At 46.9% G+C, this 27,540-nt stretch overlaps 1 protein-coding gene across 1 annotated transcript; it reads left to right on the top strand.

Moving 5' to 3' along the window:
• Nucleotides 1-968: 968 nt before the first annotated feature.
• On the top strand, nucleotides 969-26,983 carry colec12 (collectin sub-family member 12; the record flags this gene model as incomplete). The annotated part of the gene is made up of 8 exons (XM_080546967.1): nucleotides 969-1,053; nucleotides 20,172-20,294; nucleotides 23,587-23,673; nucleotides 24,142-25,185; nucleotides 25,416-25,931; nucleotides 26,159-26,301; nucleotides 26,435-26,544; nucleotides 26,836-26,983. 8 exons carry the CDS (start codon nucleotides 969-971, stop codon nucleotides 26,981-26,983), a joined length of 2,256 nt encoding a protein of 751 aa, XP_080403093.1.
• Between the last annotated feature and the right edge of the window lie 557 nt (nucleotides 26,984-27,540).

A 27,540-nucleotide genomic window follows, 5' to 3' on the forward strand; every position in this document is an offset into this window, starting at 1 on the left:
TCTCTGTGGCTTGAGGCTCTGTCTTCTCGCTATATTTAGTGGATCAAGATGTCCCCCTGATGTCACTAGTTGTTAGGGCCTTCAGTCCCATGAGTGTGCCCTGCTCAACTAGTGTACCCCCACTCCACAGCACCCTTCCAACCACTGCTTTGACCATGATGGAGTCAAAGTGGTCTGAAGTTACAGAAGTTGTAGCCTAGGTTGGTCCAGTGGTCTAGCACCATGGCATACAGTGCACACATACTATACGCCCAGGTAGGCATAGGTTCAAGTCCGGCCCAAGCCCTGCTGACATACCCTCTCCTCCGTACTTCCTGTCATTCTCTACTGTCTCTGTCCAATAACAACTTGTGGGGTGGGAGTGGGACTGAACCCTGAAACACTGGTCTGGAGTTGTCATAGACAACATGTGTTCTTTCTTTATTTGCACTGGCCTTGAACGATGACATGGAAAACCATGTAGAAGTCACCCCTGTCCTTTCCCACGAGCATGGCAGCCACATGAAGGCAGGCTGCACCAAGGGCCTGTAAGGGCATGAGATGTATGTAGCCGCAACCCCAGAGAGAGCCTTCCTGGAAAACATGTTACCTAATTCTGCGTGAGAGTCTTGCTGATTGTTTTAGTGTATATAGAGAAATACCACACATGGATACACACTTAAACAAAGCACTTGCTAAAGATAAATCCCAGACATTTTCCAGATTGTGGTTTGAGTCCACCATCCACCGTGTCCTGTTGATTTAGCAAATTTACTGGTAAAAAAAATCCCCTGCCAGATCTGACGGTTTGTGGATTTTACAGTCTCAGCCCAATGTAGCAATATGGTACATATTTACAGTATGCAAACCTTTTAATGGAAATAGTTTAATATCACATTAAGATATGGATCGTTTGATAATGTCTGACTTGACCTTTCAGGCAGTGTTATCGGAATAGGTCTTCTAATCATTCAGTCTTGAAATGCTCAATGAATTACTGTCATATTTTGTGTTTCCCCACAGACGATTTTGCTGATGAAGAGGAGGTACAGTCCTTTGGCTACAAGCGGTTTGGTGAGTAGACAATCACATACTAACACACATACACACACACACACACACACACACACACACACAGTGTTTCAGACATTGCAAATGGAAACCGATACTGTACATGTAAACCAAACAATGGAACATTCCAACTGATCCTGGCAACTGGCTGTGCTGTGTCCTCCAGTGTTCAAGTGCATAGGTCTGGTGTCTTGGAGAGATCAGCCAATGAGATTTCCCAGATGTATTTGCGTTGGCTATCATATTCAGGCAATATCCCTCTGTCTTTTAAACATAAAGTTAAAGAGAGTGGACACCCCTTCATCCTGGGTGTTCTTGGCCGCTGCACAAATTTAGCAGCCATGGTGTTATTTTCTCCCACTAAACGCTGTCCAAACCTACACAAACAGCTCAGTTTAAAATGAAAGGTCATTCTTTAACCCTGACATGGCCCCCTGAGATGTCTACCTTCATACAGTTTTCTCAACAAATTGAAGATCTTATCTGTGCAAAGGTATAACTAAAATATAATATATACGTATATAATTTATATATTATATATAATATATAATATATAGATAATATATAACACTAAGTCATAAAGGGGCAGTCTGGGATTGGTCAGGTTGATCAAGTTTTTGGAAATGATTGATATATAGCCATTGATTCTTGAAGATTATAATGAATACATGTCTCATGAAATAAGTCCAGCTGTCTTGCCCCATCAGAATCAAAAATATTCACTTTTTTTACTCTGTTGTTTGGATGGTCAATTGTTGGATGGTCAATCCTTGCATCCATAGCTCCGTCTAATATGAGAGTGGTATCATTTATCCAGCCCCATCCCTTGGCTGTTTACCAAAACTACTGGTTTCAAAACAAGTTTACCAGTAACTGATTTGAATCCCAGATTGGCCCTTTAAACTGGCTGTAAAGTAAGTGTGATCTGAAACAATACCAGAAGTTACAGTATATCATGACCACAGATGAATGTGTGTATTTGAGAATGTGTGGAATGCAAGAACTCAACAGTCAGAACATGTCAGAGCATTAACACACACCTAGTCCTCCTTGAGAGTGTCATCGGGGGTCACTTACATCGGGGGATACTCACTGTTTTACACATACGCATGGCTCAGACCACTCAGCTGACACCTCGTTGACACACAGTGTGAGTGGACGAGCTTGTGTTTTTTGAACATTTATGATGGAGGTTAAAGTAAGTGTGTGTGTGTGTGTGTGAGAGAGAGAGAGAGAGTGTGTGTGTGTGTGTGTGTGTGTGTGTGTGTGTGTGTCTGTGTGTGTCTGTGTGTGTGTATGTGTGCATGACCAAAATGGCTCTAAGACCTTTTGTATGTATGTACAACTGAACAAGGAGTGAGTGAGGTACAGTTAGGCTCCTAAACTGCCCAGGAGTGAGGTCCTCTGCAGGGCTAGACATCTGCTCACCACCAGCGGCCCATCATCCCTCTGAGATTATGTAAAAAGCCGTAGAGCTGCTTCCTGTGCCTCGACTCTATCGGTTTATTCAGTGGAAGCCTATATGCCCTGACGGACTCCAGTGAGGTCGAGAGAGAGGGAGAGGGGGTTTGAGAGAGGAGGGGAGGAGAGGGTAGGTAGAGGGAGGGAGGGAGGGTGGTGGGGGGGCGGGCGGTCTCTATGCCTGGGCCCTGCCTGCTGTGTCAGCGGAACCACAGGGAGGCGGGAGAAGAGGTCGCTGGGGCTGCCCAATGGGAGGGTGCCCCCCAAAACAGGGAAAAAGCGGCCCCTCAAAATACTCCCTGAAGTGGAGGAGTTTTCGGGAAAACGTGCAACTGCTTTCACTCATACTGAGGCTGGACGTACCTCGCGGGGTGCATGAGACCAAACTGTACCAAACCGTTCCCTCTCCTAGGTTCCAACTTTTACATGTGATTCACCGTGACCTTCAGTGCTTATACAATACGTGATGATGATGATGATGATTATATAAACTATTATAAAATAAACCATATGGAAGGGGTAGTGTTTGAGTCACTCTATATGTTCTTTTTGAATTGGAGCCTAAGAATAGATTGACAGCAAGTGGTTCTAATTTAAGTGGGGTTTATTACCAGTAAAGAATGTTTTCAAAATGCCTGCTTATTACACCCCCAGGGTTTGCATGCATGCAGTTTGTGTTCAGTCATTCTGATGAAAGATTATACGCTCGTGTTTTCAATAAAGAAGGCCAGAGAGAGGGGAGGAGGGAGTGAAGGGGAGAGGAGGGGGGAGAAGAGATGAGGGGGGGGGGGGGAGGGGGGTAGAGAGAGGGGGAAGAAAGATAGATACAAAGGAAAGACACAGAAAGTGTAAACAAAGAGAGAGCGAGAGAGACAGAGAGAGAGAGAGAGAGAGAGACAGAGAGAGAGAGAGAGAGACAGAGAGAGACAGAGAGAGAGAGAGAGAGAGACAGAGAGAGAGAGACAGAGAGAGAGAGAGAGAGAGAGAGAGAGAGAGAGAGAGAGAGAGAGAGAGAGAGAGAGAGAGAGAGAGAGAGAGCGAAAGAAAAACAATGTCATCCCCAGGTTGTCTCTTCTCCCTAGACCTGTTCAGTCCTGGTCTTCCTTGAGGTTCAGAGGAATGGGTCTGATTTGTGATATGTCAGTCTGACTCAGCCGATTCAGCCAATCAGGGGACTGCAAGGGAATGCAAATCAGCACGCAAATAATCCCCCCGCGTGCCAGAGGCCCACCTCAAACCTGCCATGAAGGGCTCTGTGAGGGCATTAGTGGTGGGTGTGGGGTGTGTGGAGGTGGTGAGTGCGGGGGTCAACCTTGGGTCGGCCGCATGGGAACCTGCCCTGAGAGAGGCCCTTTGTTTAACCCTTGAGCTCAGGGCTACTGATAAGGCTTGAGCTAAGGCTGGTGATAAGAATGAGGCATGGGCCCGCAGCAGCACATGTACTGTGGGCAGTATGGGGGTTGAAAACAGGCCAGTTATAGCCAGCCTCCTGGATGTTCTGCCTGGTTCTCCAACCACTCCTTCACTGAAGAACTGCTTCTACCACAGGGCCGTCAAGGCCCTGAACACAGCAAAGGCCTACGTTCTGGGCCCAGGACAGTCTGGACGGATTGTATGGCAGCTAGTGCTGAGGCACAAACATGTACATTTCAAGCCTGCAAACTGTGACACTTTAAATAACGTGAAAAAATACTTTTGTGCAATATGACAACCCTAGTTGACTATCTGTGCAGTATAGTACAGTGGATTGTGTACATAGCCTTTATTTATGTAAACCAGCTCCTTACCTTCTTGTGATTTTATTCTTTTTCTAAACGTTTTTTTTTTTTTTTCCCTTTCCTAACACCAGGGGAGCCACCCCTCCTAAATTTCGTTGTTTGGTACCTGTACTGTAGCAATGACAATAAAGTCCATTCATTCATTCATTCATTCATTCATTCACAGTAAGTCGCGTGTGGATTTCACAGACTACAACTGCTGTTATTATCAGAATCCACCATCGAGACGTGTTCCAGCTGCAGCCATTACCTGCGTCTTATCTGGCTAACAGCTTGTGATTAAATGCACAAGTGGAAGGGGGGGGGGTCAGAGACTTGAGAGTGAAGGGGCGCCTGTATTCACTAAGCTGTACAGTAGAATTCACAAACGTGTAGATCGATCTGAGTTATGTAACATGACATTTCCAAGCCGCAGCTCAGTCTCACCCAGTCAGTCATTGTACGGTCGTAAAGGGTTCGAAGCCACATTAGCCTAACCACTCCACCATACTGTACATTCAGCTCCCTACCGCTCAATACAGTGTGTTTGTCTCTGCGGGATGTGTTGGCCTACTAAACGACACCCCTGTAACAAGCTGTCATCCGATAGGGTGTCTCTCTCGCATGATGGATGTCCTGTGTGCCTCGTCTTCTCAGCAGGCTTTGGCCGGGCCACAAAAATAACACATATGTTCGTGATGGAGACCAATTCCATTTTCTTTTCACCCCTCCGCAATACGAGACAGCCCAGAAAGAGAGAAGTGCTGTATGATATATTAATGAAAGTCTTTTGGCTCAGGAGGAGGCCAAAATCAACTCTGTGCTTCCTGAGCTGAAAAAAGACAGAAAGAGAGAATGAAAGATGTGTATTTTTCTTTTTCTCTGTTCTGACTCAAAGCACCACTGACGATCACATTTTCAGACCTGGCCAGCCAGGACAGAGGCACGGTGAGTTTGTTGCTCTGACTTTGATTATTCTGGCCTGTAGCCAAAATGCCGGCTTTCAATATTATTCTTGCTCATGTTTCTCCCTATTATTTTATTCGCGAAGATATGCTAAAATGGCAGTGCTAGTTGTGAAAATAAGTAAACCCACAGATTTCCATTGAATCCGTTGATTCAGCCTTTGGAGTGTCTAGTCATGCGTTTGTGTATTCACATGTGCACATCTGCTGAACAGAGAAAATGTTAGTTTGAGTTTTCTCTGTCGGAGAACACCTAGAGCTCTTCCAAAAATTACATTTGGTCACATTGGTATCAAAATACTTTCCAGCACACAACATTAGGCTACTTTTAAAATAACTGAAATTGATACACAGAAATCGTGAGGGAGAGTGTAATGTGGATGCACAGTATGGTTAAAGAAACATGTTGACACAATGTATGGCACAGTTTGGCTAGTCAAGTGTAATTTCCTCAGAAGTATTAATGTGTGGCGCGGTGGGTATAATATGATATACCATTGAATTATACAAGATTACTTGTATTATGGGCCTAGCCAACCTCTACCCTCGCCAAACAAGCAAGGCCCCTCCTTCTAAGCGGTCAGTGTCTGCATGCCTTATCACAACAGCACAGGCTTGGCATGCTACTGGCAGCCTGGATCCAAGCTGTGTGGTTTTATTGGCCGTGCTTGGTGATGAAGCCTGAAAGTGCTCTGTGGGCAGACTGGGAGGCTTGTAATCAGAGGCAGAGCAGGTTCTGGTGTCTGGCTCTGGGGGTGGATCTGAGTTTGGGTCTGGGTTTGGGTCTGGATCTGGGATTGGGTAGTCTCAGGCCGATCACTACAAGGCTGGCCCCCAGGCAGGACGGGCTGAGTCAGTATCTATAACCACTGTGGTTGGCCACCCACTGGGTATGACCACACCACACCAACCCACACCAACCCAGCACAGCACAGACGGCTTGTGCAGTAAGAAAGCACCATATACTCCCCCAATACCCTTCATATACACCCCCAACACTCCTCATACACACCACAGACACCCCTCATATACACCCCCAGACACTCCTCATATACACCCCCAACACCCCTCATATACACCCCCAACACTCCTCATATACACCCCCAACACCCCTCATATACACCCCCAGACACTCCTCATATACACCCCCAGACACTCCTCATATACACCCCCAACACTCCTCATATACACCCCCAGACACTCCTCATATACACCCCCAGACACTCCTCATATACACCCCCAACACCCCTCATATACACCCCCAACACTCCTCATATACACCCCCAGACACTCCTCATATACACCCCCAACACTCCTCATATACACCCCCAGACACTCCTCATATACACCACAGACACCCCTCATATACACCCCCAACACTCCTCATATACACCCCCAGACACCCCTCATATACACCCCCAGACACTCCTCATATACACCCCCAACACTCCTCATATACACCCCAACACTCCTCATATACACCCCAACACTCCTCATATACACCCCCAGACACTCCTCATATACTCCCCCAACACTCCTCATATACACCCCCAACACTCCTCATATACACCCCCAACACTCCTCATATACACCCCCAGACACCCCTCATATACACCCCCAACACTCCTCATATACACCCCCAGACACCCCTCATATACACCCCCAGACACTCCTCATATACACCCCCAACACTCCTCATATACACCCCCAGACACCCCTCATATACACCCCCAGACACCCCTCATATACACCCCCAGACACTCCTCATATACACCCCCAACACTCCTCATATACACCCCCAACACTCCTCATATACACCCCCAACACTCCTCATATACACCCCCAACACTCCTCATATACACCCCCAACACTCCTCATATACACCCCCAGACACTCCTCATATACACCCCCAGACACTCCTCATATACACCCCAACACTCCTCATATACACCCCCAACACTCCTCATATACACCCCCAACACTCCTCATATACACCCCCAACACTCCTCATATACACCCCCAACACTCCTCATATACACCCCCAACACTCCTCATATACACCCCCAGACACCCCTCATATACACCCCCAGACACTCCTCATATACACCCCCAACACTCCTCATATACACCCCCAACACTCCTCATATACACCCCCAACACTCCTCATATACACCCCCAACACTCCTCATATACACCCCCAGACACTCCTCATATACACCCCCAGACACTCCTCATATACACCCCAACACTCCTCATATACACCCCCAGACACTCCTCATATACACCCCCAACACTCCTCATATACACCCCCAGACACTCCTCATATACACCCCCAGACACTCCTCATATACACCCCCAACACTCCTCATATACACCCCCAGACACTCCTCATATACACCCCCAGACACTCCTCATATACACCCCCAACACTCCTCATATACACCCCAGACACTCCTCATATACACCCCCAGACACTCCTCATATACACCCCCAGACACTCCTCATATACACCCCCAACACTCCTCATATACACCCCCAACACTCCTCATATACACCCCCAACACTCCTCATATACACCCCACAGACACTCCTCATATACACCCCCAGACACTCCTCATATACACCCCCAACACCCCTCATATACACCCCCAACACTCCTCATATACACCCCCAGACACTCCTCATATACACCCCCAACACCCCTCATATACACCCCCAACACTCCTCATATACACCCCCAACACTCCTCATATACACCCCCAGACACTCCTCATATACACCCCCAACACCCCTCATATACACCCCCAACACTCCTCATATACACCCCCAACACTCCTCATATACACCCCACAGACACTCCTCATATACACCCCCAGACACTCCTCATATACACCCCCAGACACTCCTCATATACACCCCCAACACTCCTCATATACACCCCCAACACCCCTCATATACACCCCCAACACTCCTCATATACACCCCCAACACTCCTCATATACACCCCCAGACACCCCTCATATACACCCCTAACACTCCTCATATACACCCCCAACACTCCTCATATACACCCCCAACACTCCTCATATACACCCCCAACACTCCTCATATACACCCCCAACACTCCTCATATACACCCCCAACACTCCTCATATACACCCCCAACACTCCTCATATACACCCCCAACACTCCTCATATACACCCCCAACACCCCTCATATACACCCCCAACACCCCTCATATACACCCCCAACACTCCTCATATACACCCCAGACAGCCCTCATATACACCCCCAACACCCCTCATATACACCCCCAACACTCCTCATATACACCCCCAACACTCCTCATATACACCCCCAGCACTCCTCATATACACCCCCAGCACTCCTCATATACACCCCCAGACACCCCTCATATACACCCCCAGACACTCCTCATATACACCCACAGACACTCCTCATATACACCCCCAACACTCCTCATATACACCCCCAACACTCCTCATATACACCCCCAACACTCCTCATATACACGCCCAGACACTCCTCATATACACCCCCAGACACTCCTCATATACACCCCCAGACACTCCTCATATACACCCCCAGACACTCCTCATATACACCCCCAGACACTCCTCATATACACCCCCAGACAGCCCTCATATACACCCCCAACACCCCTCATATACACCCCCAACACTCCTCATATACACCCCCAGACACTCCTCATATACACCCCCAACACTCCTCATATACACCCCCAACACTCCTCATATACACCCCCAACACTCCTCATATACACCCCCAACACTCCTCATATACACCCCCAACACTCCTCATATACACCCCCAACACTCCTCATATACACCCCCAACACTCCTCATATACACCCCCAACACTCCTCATATACACCCCCAACACTCCTCATATACACCCCCAGACACCCCTCATATACACCCCCAACACTCCTCATATACACCCCCAACACTCCTCATATACACCCCCAACACTCCTCATATACACCCCCAGACACTCCTCATATACACCCCCAGACACTCCTCATATACACCCCCAGACACTCCTCATATACACCCCCAACACTCCTCATATACACCCCCAACACTCCTCATATACACCCCCAGACACTCCTCATATACACCCTCAGACACTCCTCATATACACCCCCAGACACCCCTCATATACACCCCCAGACACCCCTCATATACACCCCCAACACCCCTCATATACACCCCCAACACTCCTCATATACACCCCAGACACTCCTCATATACACCCCCAACACTCCTCATATACACCCCCAACACTCCTCATATACACCCCCAACACTCCTCATATACACCCCCAACACTCCTCATATACAACCCCAACACTCCTCATATACACCCCCAACACCCCTCATATACACCCCCAACACTCCTCATATACACCCCCAACACTCCTCATATACACCCCAGACACCCCTCATATACACCCCCAACACTCCTCATATACACCCCCAGACACTCCTCATATACACCCCCAAACAGCCCTCATACACACCCCCAGACACTCCTCCTCCAGCCCCCAGCACTACTTCAGCGGTTTTGTCTTCTATGGGTGCAGTAAAATGTTCAACCCACATAGGGCAACATGTCTTAGTGTATTTGTGTTCGTGTTGTTGTGGTGTGCCAGAATGAGGGAGAGTTAGACTCTTTATTTGAAGTTTCAGAATTTTCTTTGGGGTGTTTTTTCCAGAACTTTGCTCTGTAAAATAGATTGCCGACAATGAGTTGTTGAAAGGCACCTCAAACCCTAAAATTGCCCTGTAACTACTTCCACAGTGATCTTAACCCACACAGATCAACAACTCTAACTCGTTGTGTAGACATGTTTTTGTTATTAGAATACAGACAATAGTGGAAAGAATTTGTTGAATCAGTTGTTTTCTTGCTTTCTTTGGAAATCTCTTAACACCCACACGTCACTACTAATGTGGATTAAATGTTCAGATAGATACCATTGAGCCAAAAGAGATAAAGAAATAAATAAAGAAATAAAAACACAATAGAAACAAAATGCCTTGTTAAACTATGACATCACATACATTTCTACATAAGGGATTAGTCCTAAAATGAAACAGATTTATATTATATTACTTCCGAGACTGAGTATTTAATAGCCCCTCCAGTCTACTTCGTCTAGCAGGGTTGGCGTATGAAAACATAACCATACATGACCTATTCCTAATGTGTGTGCTCTATCATTAAGGTAATTTAAAACTATCCCATGAGACTCCTTTTAAAGCTGTTGTTCTCTGATGTTGGCAGGTTGGATCAATCACTGACCCTTTGGCAATCAAGACACTTGGTAATAATATTATTATTATTATTATTTGTACAAACCACACATCTCAAAGAAGCTCATAATAACAAACAAACAAATAACAAATGCAAAAACAAACAGACAGTCAGAGATTCTACGTTTATGATAGAGATTATTGTAGTAGAGACACTGTGACCATACTATGAGGAGAGAGAGAGAAACGATTAAAGCCCAGTGGAGACAGTGAGGCTGAGGTATTTTACCCTCTGTGAGTAATGGGTGTGTTACTGACCCCGGGGGTTGTCCGACCCTCTATGTCCATGGGGACCCCTGTGTGATTGTGATATCATGCCTATCCTCCTCATCCCTGTTCGCCCCTGTTCACCTCTGACCTGATGTGTGTAGTGATGGTGTGCCTCATAGCTTGTTTACCTCTGGCCCGATGTAGGATAGTTATAGCTCGTTCACCCCTGACCTATAGACAGTAGGGATGCTTAGTAAAGCTCTCTGGCCTGGTCTGTGTACTGTAGCTACTCTAGCTACTTAGTTCTCTCTCTCTCTCTCTCTCTCTCTCTCTCTCTCTCTCTCTCTCTCTCTCTCTCTCTCTCTCTCTCTCTCTCTCTCTCTCTCTGTGGTTCATGTGGTTCTTCTTGCTCACTGGAAATGACCTCACTCTAACATGCCAGCCCTCAGGAACATGTTTGGGTGGGTGGGGGGGGAGGAGCTGGGGGGGGTGGGGGTCAGTCTCTGCAACCCCATAAAACTAGTTTATGGCCTCTGTGTTGTTGTTCGCTGTGCGTGCATGTGAATGATGGTAATAGAGAAAGGCGTTTCTCTGAGGGGCGTCTTCCCCATTGAACATATCCCTCTCAGTGGGGCTAGAAACACTGGGCCAGGTGCAGTCGGCTATGAGACGCTGGCACCGCAGACGACTGTACATACTGTACCCCCTCATTGTAACGGTAAATGGACTTCACTTATATAGCACCTTATTCCAAACTGCTTTCCAACGGCCTCTCATTCACCCATTCACACACACATTTACACACCAAATGGCAGCAAGCTACCATGCAAGGCGCCGGCCCGCTCATTGGGAGCAATTTGGGGTTCAGTGTCTTGCCCAAGGACACCTCAGCATGTGGCCAGCCGGGGATCGAACTGCCGAATCGCCAACCTTGCGATCATTAGACGGCGGTTCTACCTCCTGAGCCACAGCCACCCTACATAATGGAATGAGGAATTGTATCAAACACACATGCATTACAATGAGATACCATTTCTCGTTTCGTTCCATGCATTACAATGAGCTCATCCTCCGATTTCTACCTCCACCAGCCTCTCCTGCTGTACCGTTGCCACACTGCATTACAAGCATTTTCGGGAAGGAAGTCTATGAATTCCCAAAGGATTTTCATAATTGGATTGCGAACTGTTCCCAAATGCCTGAGTTGACTTCAGTTCTGGAGTATTCCAATTCCCCCCCGCCCCATAGGACCGAAAGACGCCAGCAGTGTTGCAGTCCAACATTACTTCAATATCTGGCGCCTTTCTGTCCTATGGGGGAGGGCATTCATTCGGTTCGAAATCCATTTTCAGCATTGCACACTTGACTTATTTCAGTTTTTAGAACCATGTGTGGAAGTAACGTCATAGTTATGTTGCCTACGCCGTTGGGAATAGAGGCATCCAGAACACGGAACTGGACAGAGCATTTTCTCTAAGTTATGTCTGGCACGGGCTCAGGGTTACACCAGAGATACAGTATGAGGAGAATGGGCAGTCACTGTCTATGTGGTTGTAGGCGGCCCGGAGATATGATCCAGGTTAGTTTTGGTGTGTTAGTGAGGTGTGTTACTGAGGTGTGTTAGTGAGAGGTGTTAGTGAGGTGTGTTAGTGAGAGGTGTTAGTGAGAGGTGTGTTAGTGAGGTGTGTTAGTGAGGTGTGTTAGTGAGATGTGATAGTGAGGTGTGTTAGTAGGGTGTGTTAGTGACATGTGATAGTGAGGTGTGTTAGTGAGATGTGTTAGTGAGGTGTGTTAGTGAGAGGTGTTAGTGAGAGGTGTGTTAGTGAGATGTGTTAGTGAGATGTGTTAGTGAGAGGTGTTAGTGAGAGGTGTTAGTGAGAGGTGTGTTAGTGAGATGTGTTAGTGAGATGTGTTAGTGAGAGGTGTTAGTGAGGTGTGTTAGTGAGGTGTGTTAGTGAGATGTGTTAGTGAGGTGTGTTAGTGAGAGGTGTTAGTGAGGTGTGTTAGTGAGAGGTGTTAGTGATGTGTGAATGGCTGAAATGGGGGAAACAAGAACATGTTTGGCACGTTAAGATCTGAAAGGTCAACCTGTGTTGTGTGGTGTGTGTGTGTGTGTGTGTGTGTGTGTGTGTGTGTGTGTGTGTGTGTGTCTGTGTGTGTGGGGGTTTGTGGGTCTGCGGGTGTGCGGGTGTATGTATGTGAGTGAGTGTGCATATTTTAAGTACCCCCCCCCCCATGCTGTGGATTCAAGTGGTGTTTGAACCCAGATTTGTACAGCCTTTCTTGGGAATGTTAATACTCAATTAGCAAAAACAAGTCCTTCCAACAGCACTCTAGCTTGCCAAAGTCATCCGCTGGATCTACATCAGAAAATGCAGATTCCGTATACGTGCTCAGTATTTGGCATTTTTATCGTTATTTCCAATACAACAAGGGAATGACTTACTGAAACTCTCGTGAAACCGACAGAGGGCCACACTTTAAATGAGGAATGGAAACTGATGACTTAGGCAGGGACAACAAAGACCTTTTGATATCGTATCCCGCTGCTTCACAAACCGTGGCGATGGCAGTCAAGAGTAGCTCTTGTTTATGATCCACGCTCAGAGTCACGACTCTGTCTCCTTGGATGAAGATAAATGATCTATTCGTCTTAGTCTTTGTCTTTTTCTAACTCTGCACAGATGGGTAAGAACCCCAGTCCTAATCATCTCCACGTTCGCCCTTCGTTGGAAGCCGGGAATCCCTTTTTAACAGACGTTCTAACTGTTTTATCTGGCATTTAGCGTCTGTTTTTTCCTCTCAGCACTTTTGTTTTGGAACAGACAACCTGACTTTGAAAAGACAGCCTGACTGCTCACAAAGTATCAAGTGTGTTATAAAGCCCCTCCGTGACAAGAGCAGCGCTCTCTCCCTCAAAGCAGGCGTCTCTACTCCTCACAGGATGGCGTGTCTGCGCCCTGCTGCCTTCCCTGTGCTTCAACAGGCCAATGGACACATCATCCCTGGACTCAGGCTCGCGTTGAATTTCCATGACTGTCTCTTCTTTTCTTTATTGCTCATGACTTCCATCCCGTAGAGAAACCGTTTGTACCTAATGCAGCCCCACGCGGGTGCCCCCGAACCCTGCGTGAGGGAGCCAACATCCTGCCAACATCCTGCAGCTGGTTGCCTTCACGTGAACTCTTCAGAGATGGCCAGGGTTCTCTCTGAGTGTCAGTGATGACAGGAGGAACAGGTGGAGAGGCTGTGAAAGCCAAACACAGTTGTTCCGCATATGTATGGGATTGGAAGAAAGGGAGGTTTACCACACAATTATGACTGCTGCCTCAAATAGTGAGAACGGCGTGTGCTGTGGTCTACGGTCTAGACTCTACGGTCTACTGCTAGTGCTCAACAGGGTCGTCTTCAAATGCCACCAGTCAGCACAGGGTGTGTGTGTGTGTGTGTGTGTGTGTGTGTGTATGCCTACGTATGTACTGTATGTCTGATGTACTGTATGTGTGTGTGTGTGTGTGTGTGTGTGTGTGCGTGTGCGTGTGCGTGTGTGTGTGTGCGTGTGTGTGAGTGTGTGTGTGTGTGTGTCTGTGTGTGTGTATGTAGAGGGCGGTTACCCTGTCATCCATACATTATCCTTCTAAAAACTGCAACACACACTTCTATAACCACAGCCACATCCTCCACCTATCACCCAGCGGAAGCAAGGGTTCTACAAAGAAGCCATTATCTCGCACATCCATTGCATCCAAACTGTAAAGCGAACTGACATTTTAGATGTTTGTTCTTCGAAGCCTGGCACGGAAGGGGGTGATGTATGGAATGTTTGCATGCGGCCTTTGATTTTGACCACGTCTAACTAGCCCCAGATGCCCCCCCGAAGCTCAAGATTTAAAGTGTCATAAACCTGTTAGCAACAAGTGAACAAAAATGTTGCCATTGCATGCTAGGCCAACTCAGCAGTTCTGCTTATAAGGTTGAAGAACCCTAATGGTGTGGTAATTTGTCTCAGTGGTAACTTCCCCTGTCGCGTAGTGTTTACTTGTTAACATTCCAGTGAGAGATTGTTAATGCTGGGGAAGTCATTGGGGCCATACGAGTGTACCGTGAAGACTCCAGGCCAGGGCACCATGTTGTTAGCGGACTGGATCTGGGTGAACAGGCTGTCTAGCGTGGAGACTGAAGTAGATTAACTAGACAGCCGGAGGGATACGGTCGAAGCATTCTCTCCCCCCGCTGTGAATGTATATATAGAGCACAGGGTTATACTGTACAATAAACCCAAGCCATGGTAAATGGTAAACTCAGCATTTTTTCTTCTTTTTGGTAATTGCCTCTGTTGTGTTCTGCTCACATCTATCTCACATTTCAGCTGTGTGTGTTTTGTTCTGTTGAAATGTTTAGCGAACCAAATCATTTTAGCACATCAGTTTGTTAAATTTGCACTTGTTACATTTTTGACAGTCTGTTCTTATTTTTGGGGACACAATGTCTGTTCTATAAAACTCAACAAGGGAAACACATCTATATTCTGTGTTCCCCACTGGCTAAGAAACATTCAGCATTCTCCAAGTCTTAACAGTTGCAACTCAATCAAAGTAGTAATTGAGTGACTGACTGTAGAGGTATGTGACAGCAGCTGGTGGAAGTGGGAACAAGTAGGCAACCAATCAAAATGTTCTGACTTTTATTCTGAAAAATCAATGGCACACTCGCTAGTCAAGCCAAAACATTGTAATGCAATGGATTCGGTGAGTAATCCCCACTACTCTACACTAACTAGGTAGTAGTGGGGATTATTCACTGAATCCATTGCATTGTAATATTTTGGCTTGGCTAGCGAGTGTGTCATTGATTTTCAGCAATATGGAAATGTATTTAAATGTTTCTGAATAGAAGTCTGAACATTTGCTCGGTTGCCGACTTGTTCCCACTTTCGCCAGCAGCTGTCACATATGACTATTGCCTGTACAGTACAGTTTGTCAAATGTCCAAAACCCTCACACAAAATTAATGGTTATGAATTGAATCCGGAGGAACCACCCAGCCATTGTATATACGATAGAGCTAGCTCTCCATACAAAAGTTCTTCATACAAAAAATCTGAAGACTGTACAAGCTTTCTTTGTGTTGCCATGGAAATTTCCAGTGCCAGCGCTCCGTGAGACCGGGCATGCGAGCGAGTCCTATTCCAGGTACATGGAATAAGGAAGAAGAAAAAAAAGCATCAGGAATTTTCTTTGACCGACTTCCTGAGTCCAAATGAAATACAGCTGTTTTACATGCACCAGTGTGGACCTCTGCACAGCTCTCTCTCTCTCTCTCTCTCTCTCTCTCTCTCTCTCTCTCTCTCTCTCTCTCTCTCTCTCTCTCTCTCTCTCTCTCTCTCTCACACACACACACACACTCTGTCTCTCTCTCTCTCTCAGTTTCCACCCCCACCCACCTTTGACATACACAGCAGGACTAAGACACTTGGCTGTAGAGGGAAATATCATCATTTGTTCCTCTTCTAGAAATATTTCCGATGTTTCAAGATGATCTGAGGACATCTATAGACTCTTATATCACAAACATGCACAGGTGCTGCACATACCATACTCATAACACTGAATCACTCTGATTCATACACGTGTATTCATGTCCTTACAGTGGGCGCCCTGTCAGTGCTCCATCATGATGCTTACCTTGGCTGGTCTATTCTCTCCGCGTCTGGCCCGAGGCAGCCTGTACTGAACACTTGGAAAGAAAAAGGTTCTTCATCTGTCCTTGTAGGAGGACCCCATATAAATAGAGTTAGGACATTTAACAACATATTATGTTATGATCTCTGTGGGGAACTCTTTTGAAGAACCTTGGGTTCGACATGGCACCAAACAGGGTCCTTCAATGGGTTCTCCTTCATCTAGGGACAACTGTTTACTTGGGAGTGTAGCAGGATCTCTCTCTCTCTCTCTCTCTCTCTCTCTCTCTCTCTCTCTCTCTCTTTCTCTCACACACAGAAAAAGTACATTGTGTAATTGACAAAGCGAACAGGACTGAGGCGAGAGGCACTGAAAACAAGAAGGAACACAGTGTCACTCACTACTGTACCATACATGTGGTACACACCACGCTCTGCCATCCATCTGCTCCTTCTTTGGCTCTTCTGGTATTTATTTACCTCTAGGGAATCGTCTGGCCAGATTCCAGCTTGTTGATTGGGACACCCTGGCGGCGATCCAGCCGCTGAGCCTTAACCAGTCCCCCCCCCCCCCCCCCCCCCCCTCCCCCCTGCTCTTTGCTCCATAGCAAGAGTTGGGTTAGCGCTGGTGTGTTTTCGGTTATAGCTTGTGATATGTATATGTGTCAGCATGTTTATGTATTGTGGTATTTGATACACACAGGACACAGGCAGCGAGAGGCCATGAGGTTTTCATGAATGTGGCACGTGACACTTTTGCTGACTGATGGGATATTTTATGTGGAACAAGATATCACTACAGGAACTCGATACATTTATTTGCCTTGAGGTTGCTGTGTCACAGATTAGGTTTATAGAGAGGCCCAATTATATTGGATTTATTTTAAGGCTTTTATTTCATATGATATGGTACAGAGAGTCCTCGATGGAAATGTCTAACTCAGAAAATGTCTGGTACTCTATCAGTCCGTTGAGATAAAAACAACTGACAAGTTGTATACGTCTGTGGCTGCTGCAAGTAAACCAGACAGAAGCCAGAATGACCGCTTTGTTTGTCTATGGGAAAATAGTTGCATCTCAATGATCCAAGCTGATACAATAAACATCAAGGCAACTGACTAACATACTGTATGACCGGCTCCATCTCTCCCTGCGATGTGTTCTCTCTGATACACCATGTCCGCTCTGCCCTTGACCCAGAGCCAGAGGGGTACGGAGCTTGTTGACATGATGTAGTAGTGGGGTGCTTTAAGCAGCGTGTGGTCAGGGGGGGGACTCGCGGGGGGCCTCAGATGAACGCTCCATGCAGGCTTCAACGTTGGGGGCTCTCGGTGCCGCACACACACAGGGGCTACTGGGGGCCTCCTCCAACCCCACGTCTGGGGCCACGGCTCCGCGGCTGGGCCCCTTTGAGGTGGCCGCCATGATGTTTTCACAGATGTGTAGAGTCCAAGGCTGAGAGACCTCACCCCCCTCCCTTCCTACCCCCTCCCCGGTCCCTCCCTCCCTCCCTCCCTGACCAACCTCTCCCACAGAGGGAAGGAGGCCTTGTGTGGCTTTGAGTTTGTGCCCCAACCTGGATGCCATGGGCGGCCATAGGCCATAGGCCATAGCCCAGGCTAGGAGGGGAGGGGAGGACCATCTGGAGATCTAAACCACCGTGGCCTGACTGGCCTCTGATCAAATGTAGGCGGAGGAAGTCCAACGAGGATGTGAGCCCAGCTGTGGAATGTCTGGCCCCGACTCTGGAGCGTCGGATGGAGTAGATAGTGGGGGCCGGGGGGGGGGGGGTGTTTGTTTACCCAGCCCAGGCTGAGGTACCCAGACCACAGCTGGAGATCTCCGCCATGCCCACGACCTCCTGGGGGTCTCGCTGCTGGGATCAGGTCGGAGGACCACTTCAGCTTGACCTCCAGCAACAAGGTCTACGTACACAGAGTGAGAGCGGTTGTTGAGTAGTCCACTTCAGCTGTCGTCAACAACTACACTGAGTTGTGGAATCATCATCAAGCCCTCACCAATGCAGGATGTTAGATAGGGATGAGTTATAAAGACAGAGGAATGTAGTGTATAAGTGTTGTTGCCCTTTCTCAGTTCACGCATTAAAACCATTATAACCAATCACGTGGGACCTAGACTGGCCTCATGAAAACAAACAAACGAGCCATTAGGTTGTATGGAAATCATTAGTGCATTTCACATGGGAACAAATGCATGGGTCCGATTTTCCCTCTTGCTATTAGCTGTATGATTGTGGTAACTTTTCAATGGGACTTTTCAATGACCTTGGGACCCCTCGGTGTCTTAGCAGTTGACGAGGGCCTGAATTAGAACAGTCTTGTTTGATGTGCATGAGAATGAACTTAAGCCATACAATTTCTTAGACTCAAACGTGCTGTTGTCAGCGTCCCTGGGTAGTATAGTATTTCTGGTTCCCTCTAGTGTTCTTTCCCTGAGGACGTTTCCTTCGTTTTGAAGGCACATTTGATTATGAGAGAGGTAGTTGGAGGGAACAGAGAAACTCCTTTATTGTCTGTTATTGAGACTCCAGCTGGTCTCTCACTCCCTCCTCCAGAGGCCACAGGGTCAGTTTTCGTGTCAGAAAGTCGAACAAACTTCCTGGCATGTCTTGCATCACACAATCTTCACATTTCTTAGGGAGGGAGTAGTGGTGCCGGACCATTGAACCTGTGTGACAACCGGAATGACCGATGCTTCCAGTGTGTGGAGGTAGTGTTCTTCCGAGGTTGGCTGGCGATGAGGTATAGCACGAATAGAGACTGGTGCCATTCTTCCGCTATGTTGAGGCTTGTCTGCCGTATGGCTAACACATGTCTAGCAGTTGATTTTTTATTTTTTTTGCAGTTTTGTTCCATGAATTAAGCCTTTTTGCCTATTCATGACTGCAAATGTTTTTGATTGTCACTTTTTAGCAAAGTACAGCTAGTCCCACTTCACAGTGCTAGGCACACACAGCGATGAAAAGAAAATGATCTCTCTACTTTGAGTGAAAACATTGGGTTTACTTTTAAGTATTTAAACCAGAGGAGAAAACGATTCAATACACTAAACCTATTGCATTATTAGTCCATTTCTGCCAGTCAATTTCTGGCGAATGTCAAGTCAAGTCAAGTCAAGCCATCTTTATTTATAAAGCACATTTAAAACAACACGCACTGACCAAAGTGATGTACATGGATTAAAATCACAATAAAGGCAATACAATCACAATATATACAATCACAATAACATAAGCATAACAACATACATAGAAAATACATAAAGAACAACAACAGGCACAAATCAAAACCACATTAGGGAATCTTTAAAGAATATAAGTATGTTTAAGCCTGGATTTAAAGGAATCTATAGAGGGGGCAGATCTGATCAAGAGGGGGATGCTATTCCACAGTCTAGGGGGCTGCGACAGAAAAGACACGGTCACCCCTGAGCTTGAGCCTGGATTTCGGGACAGCCAGGAGCCCTAAGCTAGATGACCTGAGGGACCTGGAGGTGGAGTACGGGGGTTAAGAGGTCTGAGATGTAGGAGGGGGGCCTGCCCATTCACGGCTTTCAGGTCAATTGGATTTCTAAAAGTTTGGGCACAGAACATAACATTGAAATCCAGAATAGAGTGCTGTTGTCTGCTGTCGTTTACAAGATGTGTCGTGTTGTGTCTTCTTCCAGGGATCCAGGAGGGTACTGAATGCACCAAGTGTAAGAATGACTGGGCCCTGAGGGCAGCCATAGCCCTGCTCTACGTGTTGTGTGCCATGCTCACCATAGCGGTAGCTGTCCTTGGATACAAAGGTAAGCGCATTACACTAACTCAGGTACACCAGGGGAGGCTGGTGGAGGTGGAAATCGGAGGACAGACTCATTGTAATGCATGGAACGAATGGTATGCAGAATTGTACTATACTGGACACGTTTTTGATAGCATTCCACATTCTGTTCCATGCATTACAATGAGCCCATCCTCCTCCGATTCCTACCTCCTTCAGCCTCCCCTGAAGTACTGTCCATGTCACAGAAGTAGATTGCCATGTGATGTATGACCATGTAAGCGGTTGGGATTGCCCTTAGGGTACCAGTGTTTGAGGAATAGATTATTAATGTTGAAAACTTGTTTGGTCATAGAAGTGCATTGTTTTTCATCTCAGCGGTTATTATTTTGGAATATACTTTTATTTCGGAATGGAAAATAAACCAGAAGCAGAGGCCCTGTCAGAAGAGTTCCAACCATTTTTTATTCCATTTCCATTTGGTTCCATTTTTTAAATATATGTTAGATGTTTAGATGTTTCACATGAACAGTTACTTCCTTGACAACATCCATTGTGTTTACTTTCTGTCGAGCTGATGTTTGTCAGAGATTGAGCATCGCCTGACAGAAAACATGCTGTCGAACCATTTTAACTTCTGTTTGACACAAGGCAGCCATGATCCACTGAAACAGGAAGTGTTTCCAAATACTGTCTCCATGGACACCACTACGGAATGTATTTTGTGTATCATCCTGGCTCGAACATCTCTAAACACATCACAATTACATCATGCTACGTAATTAAAGATTCCCAATTTATGTGGCTTATGTGGCTACCAGAAGATAATAAATCGAGTCAAAATTATGTTGTTCTAAATATATTCAGTATCAAGACAAAGCCTGTATTAGAGTTTGGTTTTATTGTTTGGCTCACAAAGTCTTAGGAGTTACCATGTAAACCCATGTGATTTAGTTGTTTGGGGTGTAATGTCTCCCAGATGACCAGGGCGAACAGCGACCACCCTGCCAACCCACCCCAGACCCCAGAGGAGGTTTTATGGCTCGGTAGCAATTTGTTGTCCCATGAACCGCAGGTTGACTCACAAATGGCGCCGAGTGTCCAAAAACACTGCACTTCTCTGGGCCTCATCACAGGCTGATTTCTGAAGCCAGTTCTCTCTCTAGCCTTATGAAACACAGGACCGCAAACAGTGTCTCTGTGTTAACCAAGATACCTTGCTTGTTTTTTAATCGACACACATTATAATCTACTTATTGAACTAAACCCCTGCTATTTGCTGCCTGCTGCGTTTTCTCACAAGTCTTAAGGGTTCGGTTTCATCGAAACAAACAAACAAACGAACAAAACAAACAAACTGTTTCTAATCTCTTAAACTGGCCAATTATGTCAGTTAGAGCTACTTCTCAACTCTATCCTTCAGTGAAAATACAGGTAATGCTTAGGACATAGTTTTCCGTTGCGCTGGGTCATAGCGCACTGTCATGACTAGCATTAGTCAGGCTCTGGATTGGGTCTTACTATAGGCTACTGGTCATCACCAGGTTCAGATTGTGTAGCCTATAAGCCCCTACTCGAAATAGCGGTCTTATACAAGCTGTAATGCCCATGCTACCTTAGAGAGAGAGGGAGAGAGGGAGAGAGAGAGAGAGAGAGAGAGAGAGAGAGAGAGGGAGAGAGAGAGAGAGAGAGAGAGAGAGAGGGAGAGAGAGAGAGAGAGAGAGAGAGAGAGAGAGAGAGAGAGAGAGAGAGAGAGAGAGAGAGAGAGAGAGAGAGAGAGAGAGAGAGAGAGAGAGAGAGAGAGAGAGAGAGAGAGAGAGAGAGAGAGAGAGAGAGAGAGAGAGAGAGAGAGAGAGAGAGAGAGAGAGAGAGAGAGAGAGAGAAAAAGCAACATTGGAGCCCAGCTGACCTCCCCCACACTCCTGCTCCCTGGGTAACACTGACCGGTCCCTTTGAAACAGACCCCCGTTGTTTTTGTTTGTCCCAAGAGCGTGTTATTGTTTCATGTTTGGTTATGCAAGACCATGTCTGGAATGATAACAGTTGAGTGCCTTGGATGTTTTATAGGTTTTTTGTTTTTCCATGTTTTAAAGACACCCCCATACTGATAGAATCATACAACAACAATGGGATGAAGATGAAGATAGACTATCCAAAGATGGTGAGAATGCGATGGGAATTTTGATCAGATGGACAGGCAGGTCCCCACTGGGCTTCAGTGGCTTGCATGAGCACCTGGTTTAGAGCTCTGCTGTTGATCATCCTCCTTGTTCCTAGAGTCTAGACAGCAAACTCTGTGTCATCATCACTGCTTTAGGAGAACAGATCTCAACGTGTTTGCGACATGTGCAATTGTGTTGTATTAGCCATTTTCACTTATGCTGAACTCTCCATATATAGTTCAGTTAAGTATTTTTGCAAGATATAAGTCACCCTTTTTTAAGATTGTTGCCATTTTGCTGATGCTTTTGTGCAAAGCGACTTACATTGACTTGAACAAGTGTTGTTGGCACCATGCTCTACCAACGAAGCCACAGAGAACCACAATTGAAGGCTATAAGATCATAGGAAATATTATGAATGACTCGAAATGAATTATGCTCAAAGTGAAAATTGGATGCAGACTCAACCGTTTCTCCACTGTGATAAGCCAATGAATGGCTTGTTGTTTTGAAATAGGATCTCTGTTTTCGTTTCTCTGTGCTCAGCATGAATTGGAGTGGTATGTACATGGGGACGCTAGCACCCTCTTGTGTTCAATATCAGAAAGCACCAGATCCAGTTAAGGCTGTCTGCAGTCCCTTTCCTATTTCAGGTCTTACCCCAGTGTTCGGAAATCATCTTTGACAGGCAGATTCCTCCACGATTCATACAACAATACCATGCGACATATATAACATGCCACATTCCAGAGGAAATGAAGTGTCATGCACTGTGTTAGTGTGTGTGTGTGTGTGTGTGTGTGTGTGTGTGTGTGTGTGTGCGCGTGTGTGAACTGTTTATATGTGTGTGCTGTTTGTGTGTGTGTGTGTGTGTGTGTATATGTATGTGCGCACGCGCGTGCGTGTGTGTGTGTGTGTGCGTGTGCGTGTGTGCGTGCACTCTCGTGCATGTGAAGAGTTAGCATTAGAGCGTTGAGAGGACTTGGTTCACAGTGCTGTCAGCTCTACACCATGATCCATGTCATTTTAATCACATATCATCGACACTTTGACTGTTTCACATAGTAGTTATGTGTCTACAGCGTGTATCATTACATGGTTTCTTCTCAGCTGATTGACTCCCTCCTTCTCTCCTTCCCTTGCTGTGTCTCTCAGTGGTCCAGAGGATGGACAATGTGTCTGAAGGCATGCAGAACTATGGGGGGAAGATCACTGCTGTGGAAACAGACTTGAAGAAGCTTGGTGAGTCTTAATTACATACACTTTTACTTTATTTTAATCTTCTTCTTTTTTTTTTAAAAGGGCTTTATAACAAACGTTTGCAATACATTTCAGCTGCACTGCACATGGTGCTACTTGATTTGATGATTGGATGTTTAGCTTATTTGTAGAAGAAGACCCATCTCTTCAATATACATATTGACTGTCCCTCCTACAGACCAACTACCCCCTTGTGCAGTTTCTCTACTGTAAATAAAATAAAATAAAATATTAAAAAGTAATTCTTCCTTCTTCTAGCATTGTGACTGCCAATGCCATAAATTTATTTTTCTCATGATAACTGATGTATAGATGATTCACTTACTTAGACAAATGTACTTGTCATAAGTCGCTTTGGATAAAGGCATCTGCTAAATGTCTAAAATATAAAATGTAGATGTAAATTTCACAGATGAAATATGTTTTTTATTGTGTGTCTTCCTCATCTAGATGATCAATCAGGGGAGAAGTCCGAGAACGCCACCAGCGAGATCCAAACCTTCAAGTCGCACATTCAGACGTTACAGAGCCAGTTGAATGACATCGCCCTCAGGGCCACCAACAACCGGGCGGTGCTGGACGACCTCCAGGTGACAGGAGAGGACATGCACAGCGGCCACGTCTCTCTGCAGAGTGTGCTGGACAGTAACGCCGCCTCTCTGCGCAGCGTCAACCGGACCCTGGCCTCGTACAACAGCCTGATAAACGGCCTCCAGGCAGACACTGCCAGGCTCCAGTCAGAGCTCCAGGGACAAGCCAAAGAGAAGGGTCTGGACCAGGTCAGCATCAACGCCCTTAACCTGACCCAGGCCCAGCACCGCAACGTCCTCAGCGCCCTCCAGAGGACGGTGGAAGACGCGGGCCAGGCCGTGCAGAAGCTGAAGAACGACTACCAGGGCCTGCAGCAGACGTCCAGGCAGACCCGGGCCGACGCCGAGTGGCTGAGGGAGAAGGTCCAGAACCTCCAGGTGCTGACAGCCAATAACTCAGCTCTGGCCCGGTCCAACGGGGAGTCCCTGGACGACATGGGGGCTCAGCTGAGCTCCCTGGCAGGGCAGATCCAAAACACAACCGCCCTCAACGAGGGTCACGACCAGAACCTGCGCGAGCTGATGGACCGCCAGCGCGACCACGACAACGCCACCTCTTCGAGGTTCGACGAGATGGAGGGGCGGCTGGACCGGCACGAGGGCGACATGGACCGCGTGACGGGGAACGTCAGCTTTGCCTCGCAACTCCTGGGTGTCATCAGCTCGGACCTGAACGGCCTACGCAACTGCGCCGAGACGGTGATGAGGCACTCGGACCTGCTGCAGGGACTGAATGGGAGTGTGGCGGAGGCCAAGGCCGACGCGGCCGAGCTCAGGACCCAGCAGGATGAGCTGACGGCCAGGCTGGACCGGGAGGTCGGCAGCCTCTCTGTGGTCATGGAGGAGATGAAGATGGTGGACAGCAAACACTCACAGATCATTACTAACTTCACCATCCTACAGGGTAAGGAAAGTGTAGAGGTTACTCCATATGCTATAGGAGTCTAAACATGCTGTATGCATTGAGCATGCTCTGTACAAGTAGGTCGATATACAGCAGGCCTCGCAGACTTCATGCATGAATGTGGAACCATAACACAAAGCACTTTGTTGCTATTTTGAATAACACTTCATTACACTTACAGCTGACTAGACAAGACTGTCATTGATTAACTAATTACTGTTCTGTTCCAGGTCCTCCAGGTCCGAGGGGCACCAGAGGTGACAAAGGACCCCAGGGCCAAGTGGGCCAGCAGGGCCAGAAGGGAGAGAGAGGGGACAAGGGGGTGGCAGGGCTGCAGGGTACTAAAGGAGAGAAGGGTCCTGCGGGACCCCCAGGGGCAGCAGGACAGAAGGGTCCACCTGGCGCCAGAGGCGGCCTCGGTCCTAAAGGTTCTAGAGGGTCAGGGGGTCGGGCCGGGGCCGCAGGCGACAAGGGTGAGCCTGGTGCTGCCGGGCTAATTGGCAGAGACGGACAGTCAGGACCTCAGGGAGCACAGGGGCCTCAGGGGACTCGAGGGCCGGCCGGGCCCGTAGGGGCGGATGGACCCCGCGGGCCTGTTGGTCCCATCGGCCCAGCTGGGCCTCCAGGGTTACCAGGGTTACCTGGCCAGGTGGTAGTGCCCCCTCTGGTCGCCCCCTCTGAGCCACAGGCATCAGTGGCTCGGCAGGTCCAGCCCCCCCCCACTGTCGTCCCCACCGCAGCACCAGGTGAGTTTACTGAGCGAAAGAACATGTGAGGTGAGGTGTGTTGATGAGACCATTGCAGATACCATTGGCCAATAGAGAAATTGGTCATATTTGTATTTTCCATTAGAAAAATACACTTCCATTCCAGATAACATTTTTCAATAATGTGGGAATTGAATCCAGAAATCATTGTGCAACATTTTTTGGGGATTGCTGAAAGACTGAAGTCTTTGTGATTGATATTTCAGGGTGCCCACCAAAGTGGCGAGGTTACGGAGGCAGCTGCTACTACTTCTCTTCAGGCCCACAGAGACTGAACTTTGATGAGTCCAAGGAATTCTGTGCCAACATGACCTCCCTGATGGTCATTGTGAACGACATGGATGAGCAGGTAGACCCATTCAAAACAACCTGATGAAATATTGTTGACCTAAATCAATGGGGGAATTGAAACCTAAACTGTGTAAATAATGTTTAGTCTACCGTGCTTTTGTAACTTTTTGTCTGGTGTTTTTGATCCTCAGCTATGGATGAAAAAGCAGATTGCAGGAAAGGGCTACTTCTGGCTGGGCTTGACAGACTTAGAGGAGGAAAATGTCTGGAAATGGGCCGATGGATCCCTCCCCATCTTTACGTGAGTCATTTTAGTTCAATCAAACAATGAATCAACCAATGACATAATGGGCCGGTTTCACAGACAAGGCTTAAGCCTAGTCCCAGACTAAAAAGCATATTCAATGGAGATTCTACATTGAAAGTGTGATTTAATCCAGGACTAGGCTTAAGCCTTGTCTATGAAAACCGGCCCAGGTATTAACAAACAGAATTGTCTCGAGTGAAATAATATAAAAACAAAAGGTTTCTTTCTACAAATGTCGGATGTCATGTTCTGTTGTGTACATTGATCATGTGACCCTCACTGCAGGAAGTGGAAACCAGGCCAGCCTGACAACTGGGCGCACGGTCACGAGGAGGGAGAGGACTGTGCGGGCATGATCCACGAAGCCAACTGGAACGACTTCTTCTGCACTGACCGCATCGGTTTTGTCTGTGAACGGGCCGCTGAGTGTTAGTACCCTCTTGATGAAATGAAATAAGAATTCTTCCTTCTTCCAGCATTGTAGCTGCCAATGGTCCCCTAGTTTTGGCATAGATTTTGGCACTATTTCTTATGATGATTGATGGATTGACGATTCACTTACTTACTTAATGAATTGAAAAGTATATGTAAATGTAGTAATGATTTAGGGTTTGATGGGTTTGCTCTGAGGATTAACTGTATAATGTATGGTGAAAATAGTGAGAGGCAGGGTTGAAATTTCCCATTATCACCGTGTCGATTACAGATTAGTCTCATTTAACAGCAGTGTGTCTGAGGACATGACTCATTATATGAGAGTCTAGAAGCCTTACAGATTATTAATTAAGCCTATGTTTTATTTTAATCTTCTCTGCAGTGAAAGTTCCCGTTTTATAACATTCGTTGATGGGGGAAGACGAGATGAGATGATGTAATAAAGGACTTGAGGAGACGGAGATTACTGGGGACTCTCTGAGAAGGCACCTCTATCAACTGGGATTACCGTCGCTGGGATTGGGACTAGCATCGCTGTCTCAAAAGACTATTTTG

The sequence above is a fragment of the Nansenia antarctica genome (assembly GCF_963989245.1).
Source record: "Nansenia antarctica genome assembly, chromosome: 16".
NCBI lineage: Eukaryota > Metazoa > Chordata > Actinopteri > Argentiniformes > Microstomatidae > Nansenia > Nansenia antarctica.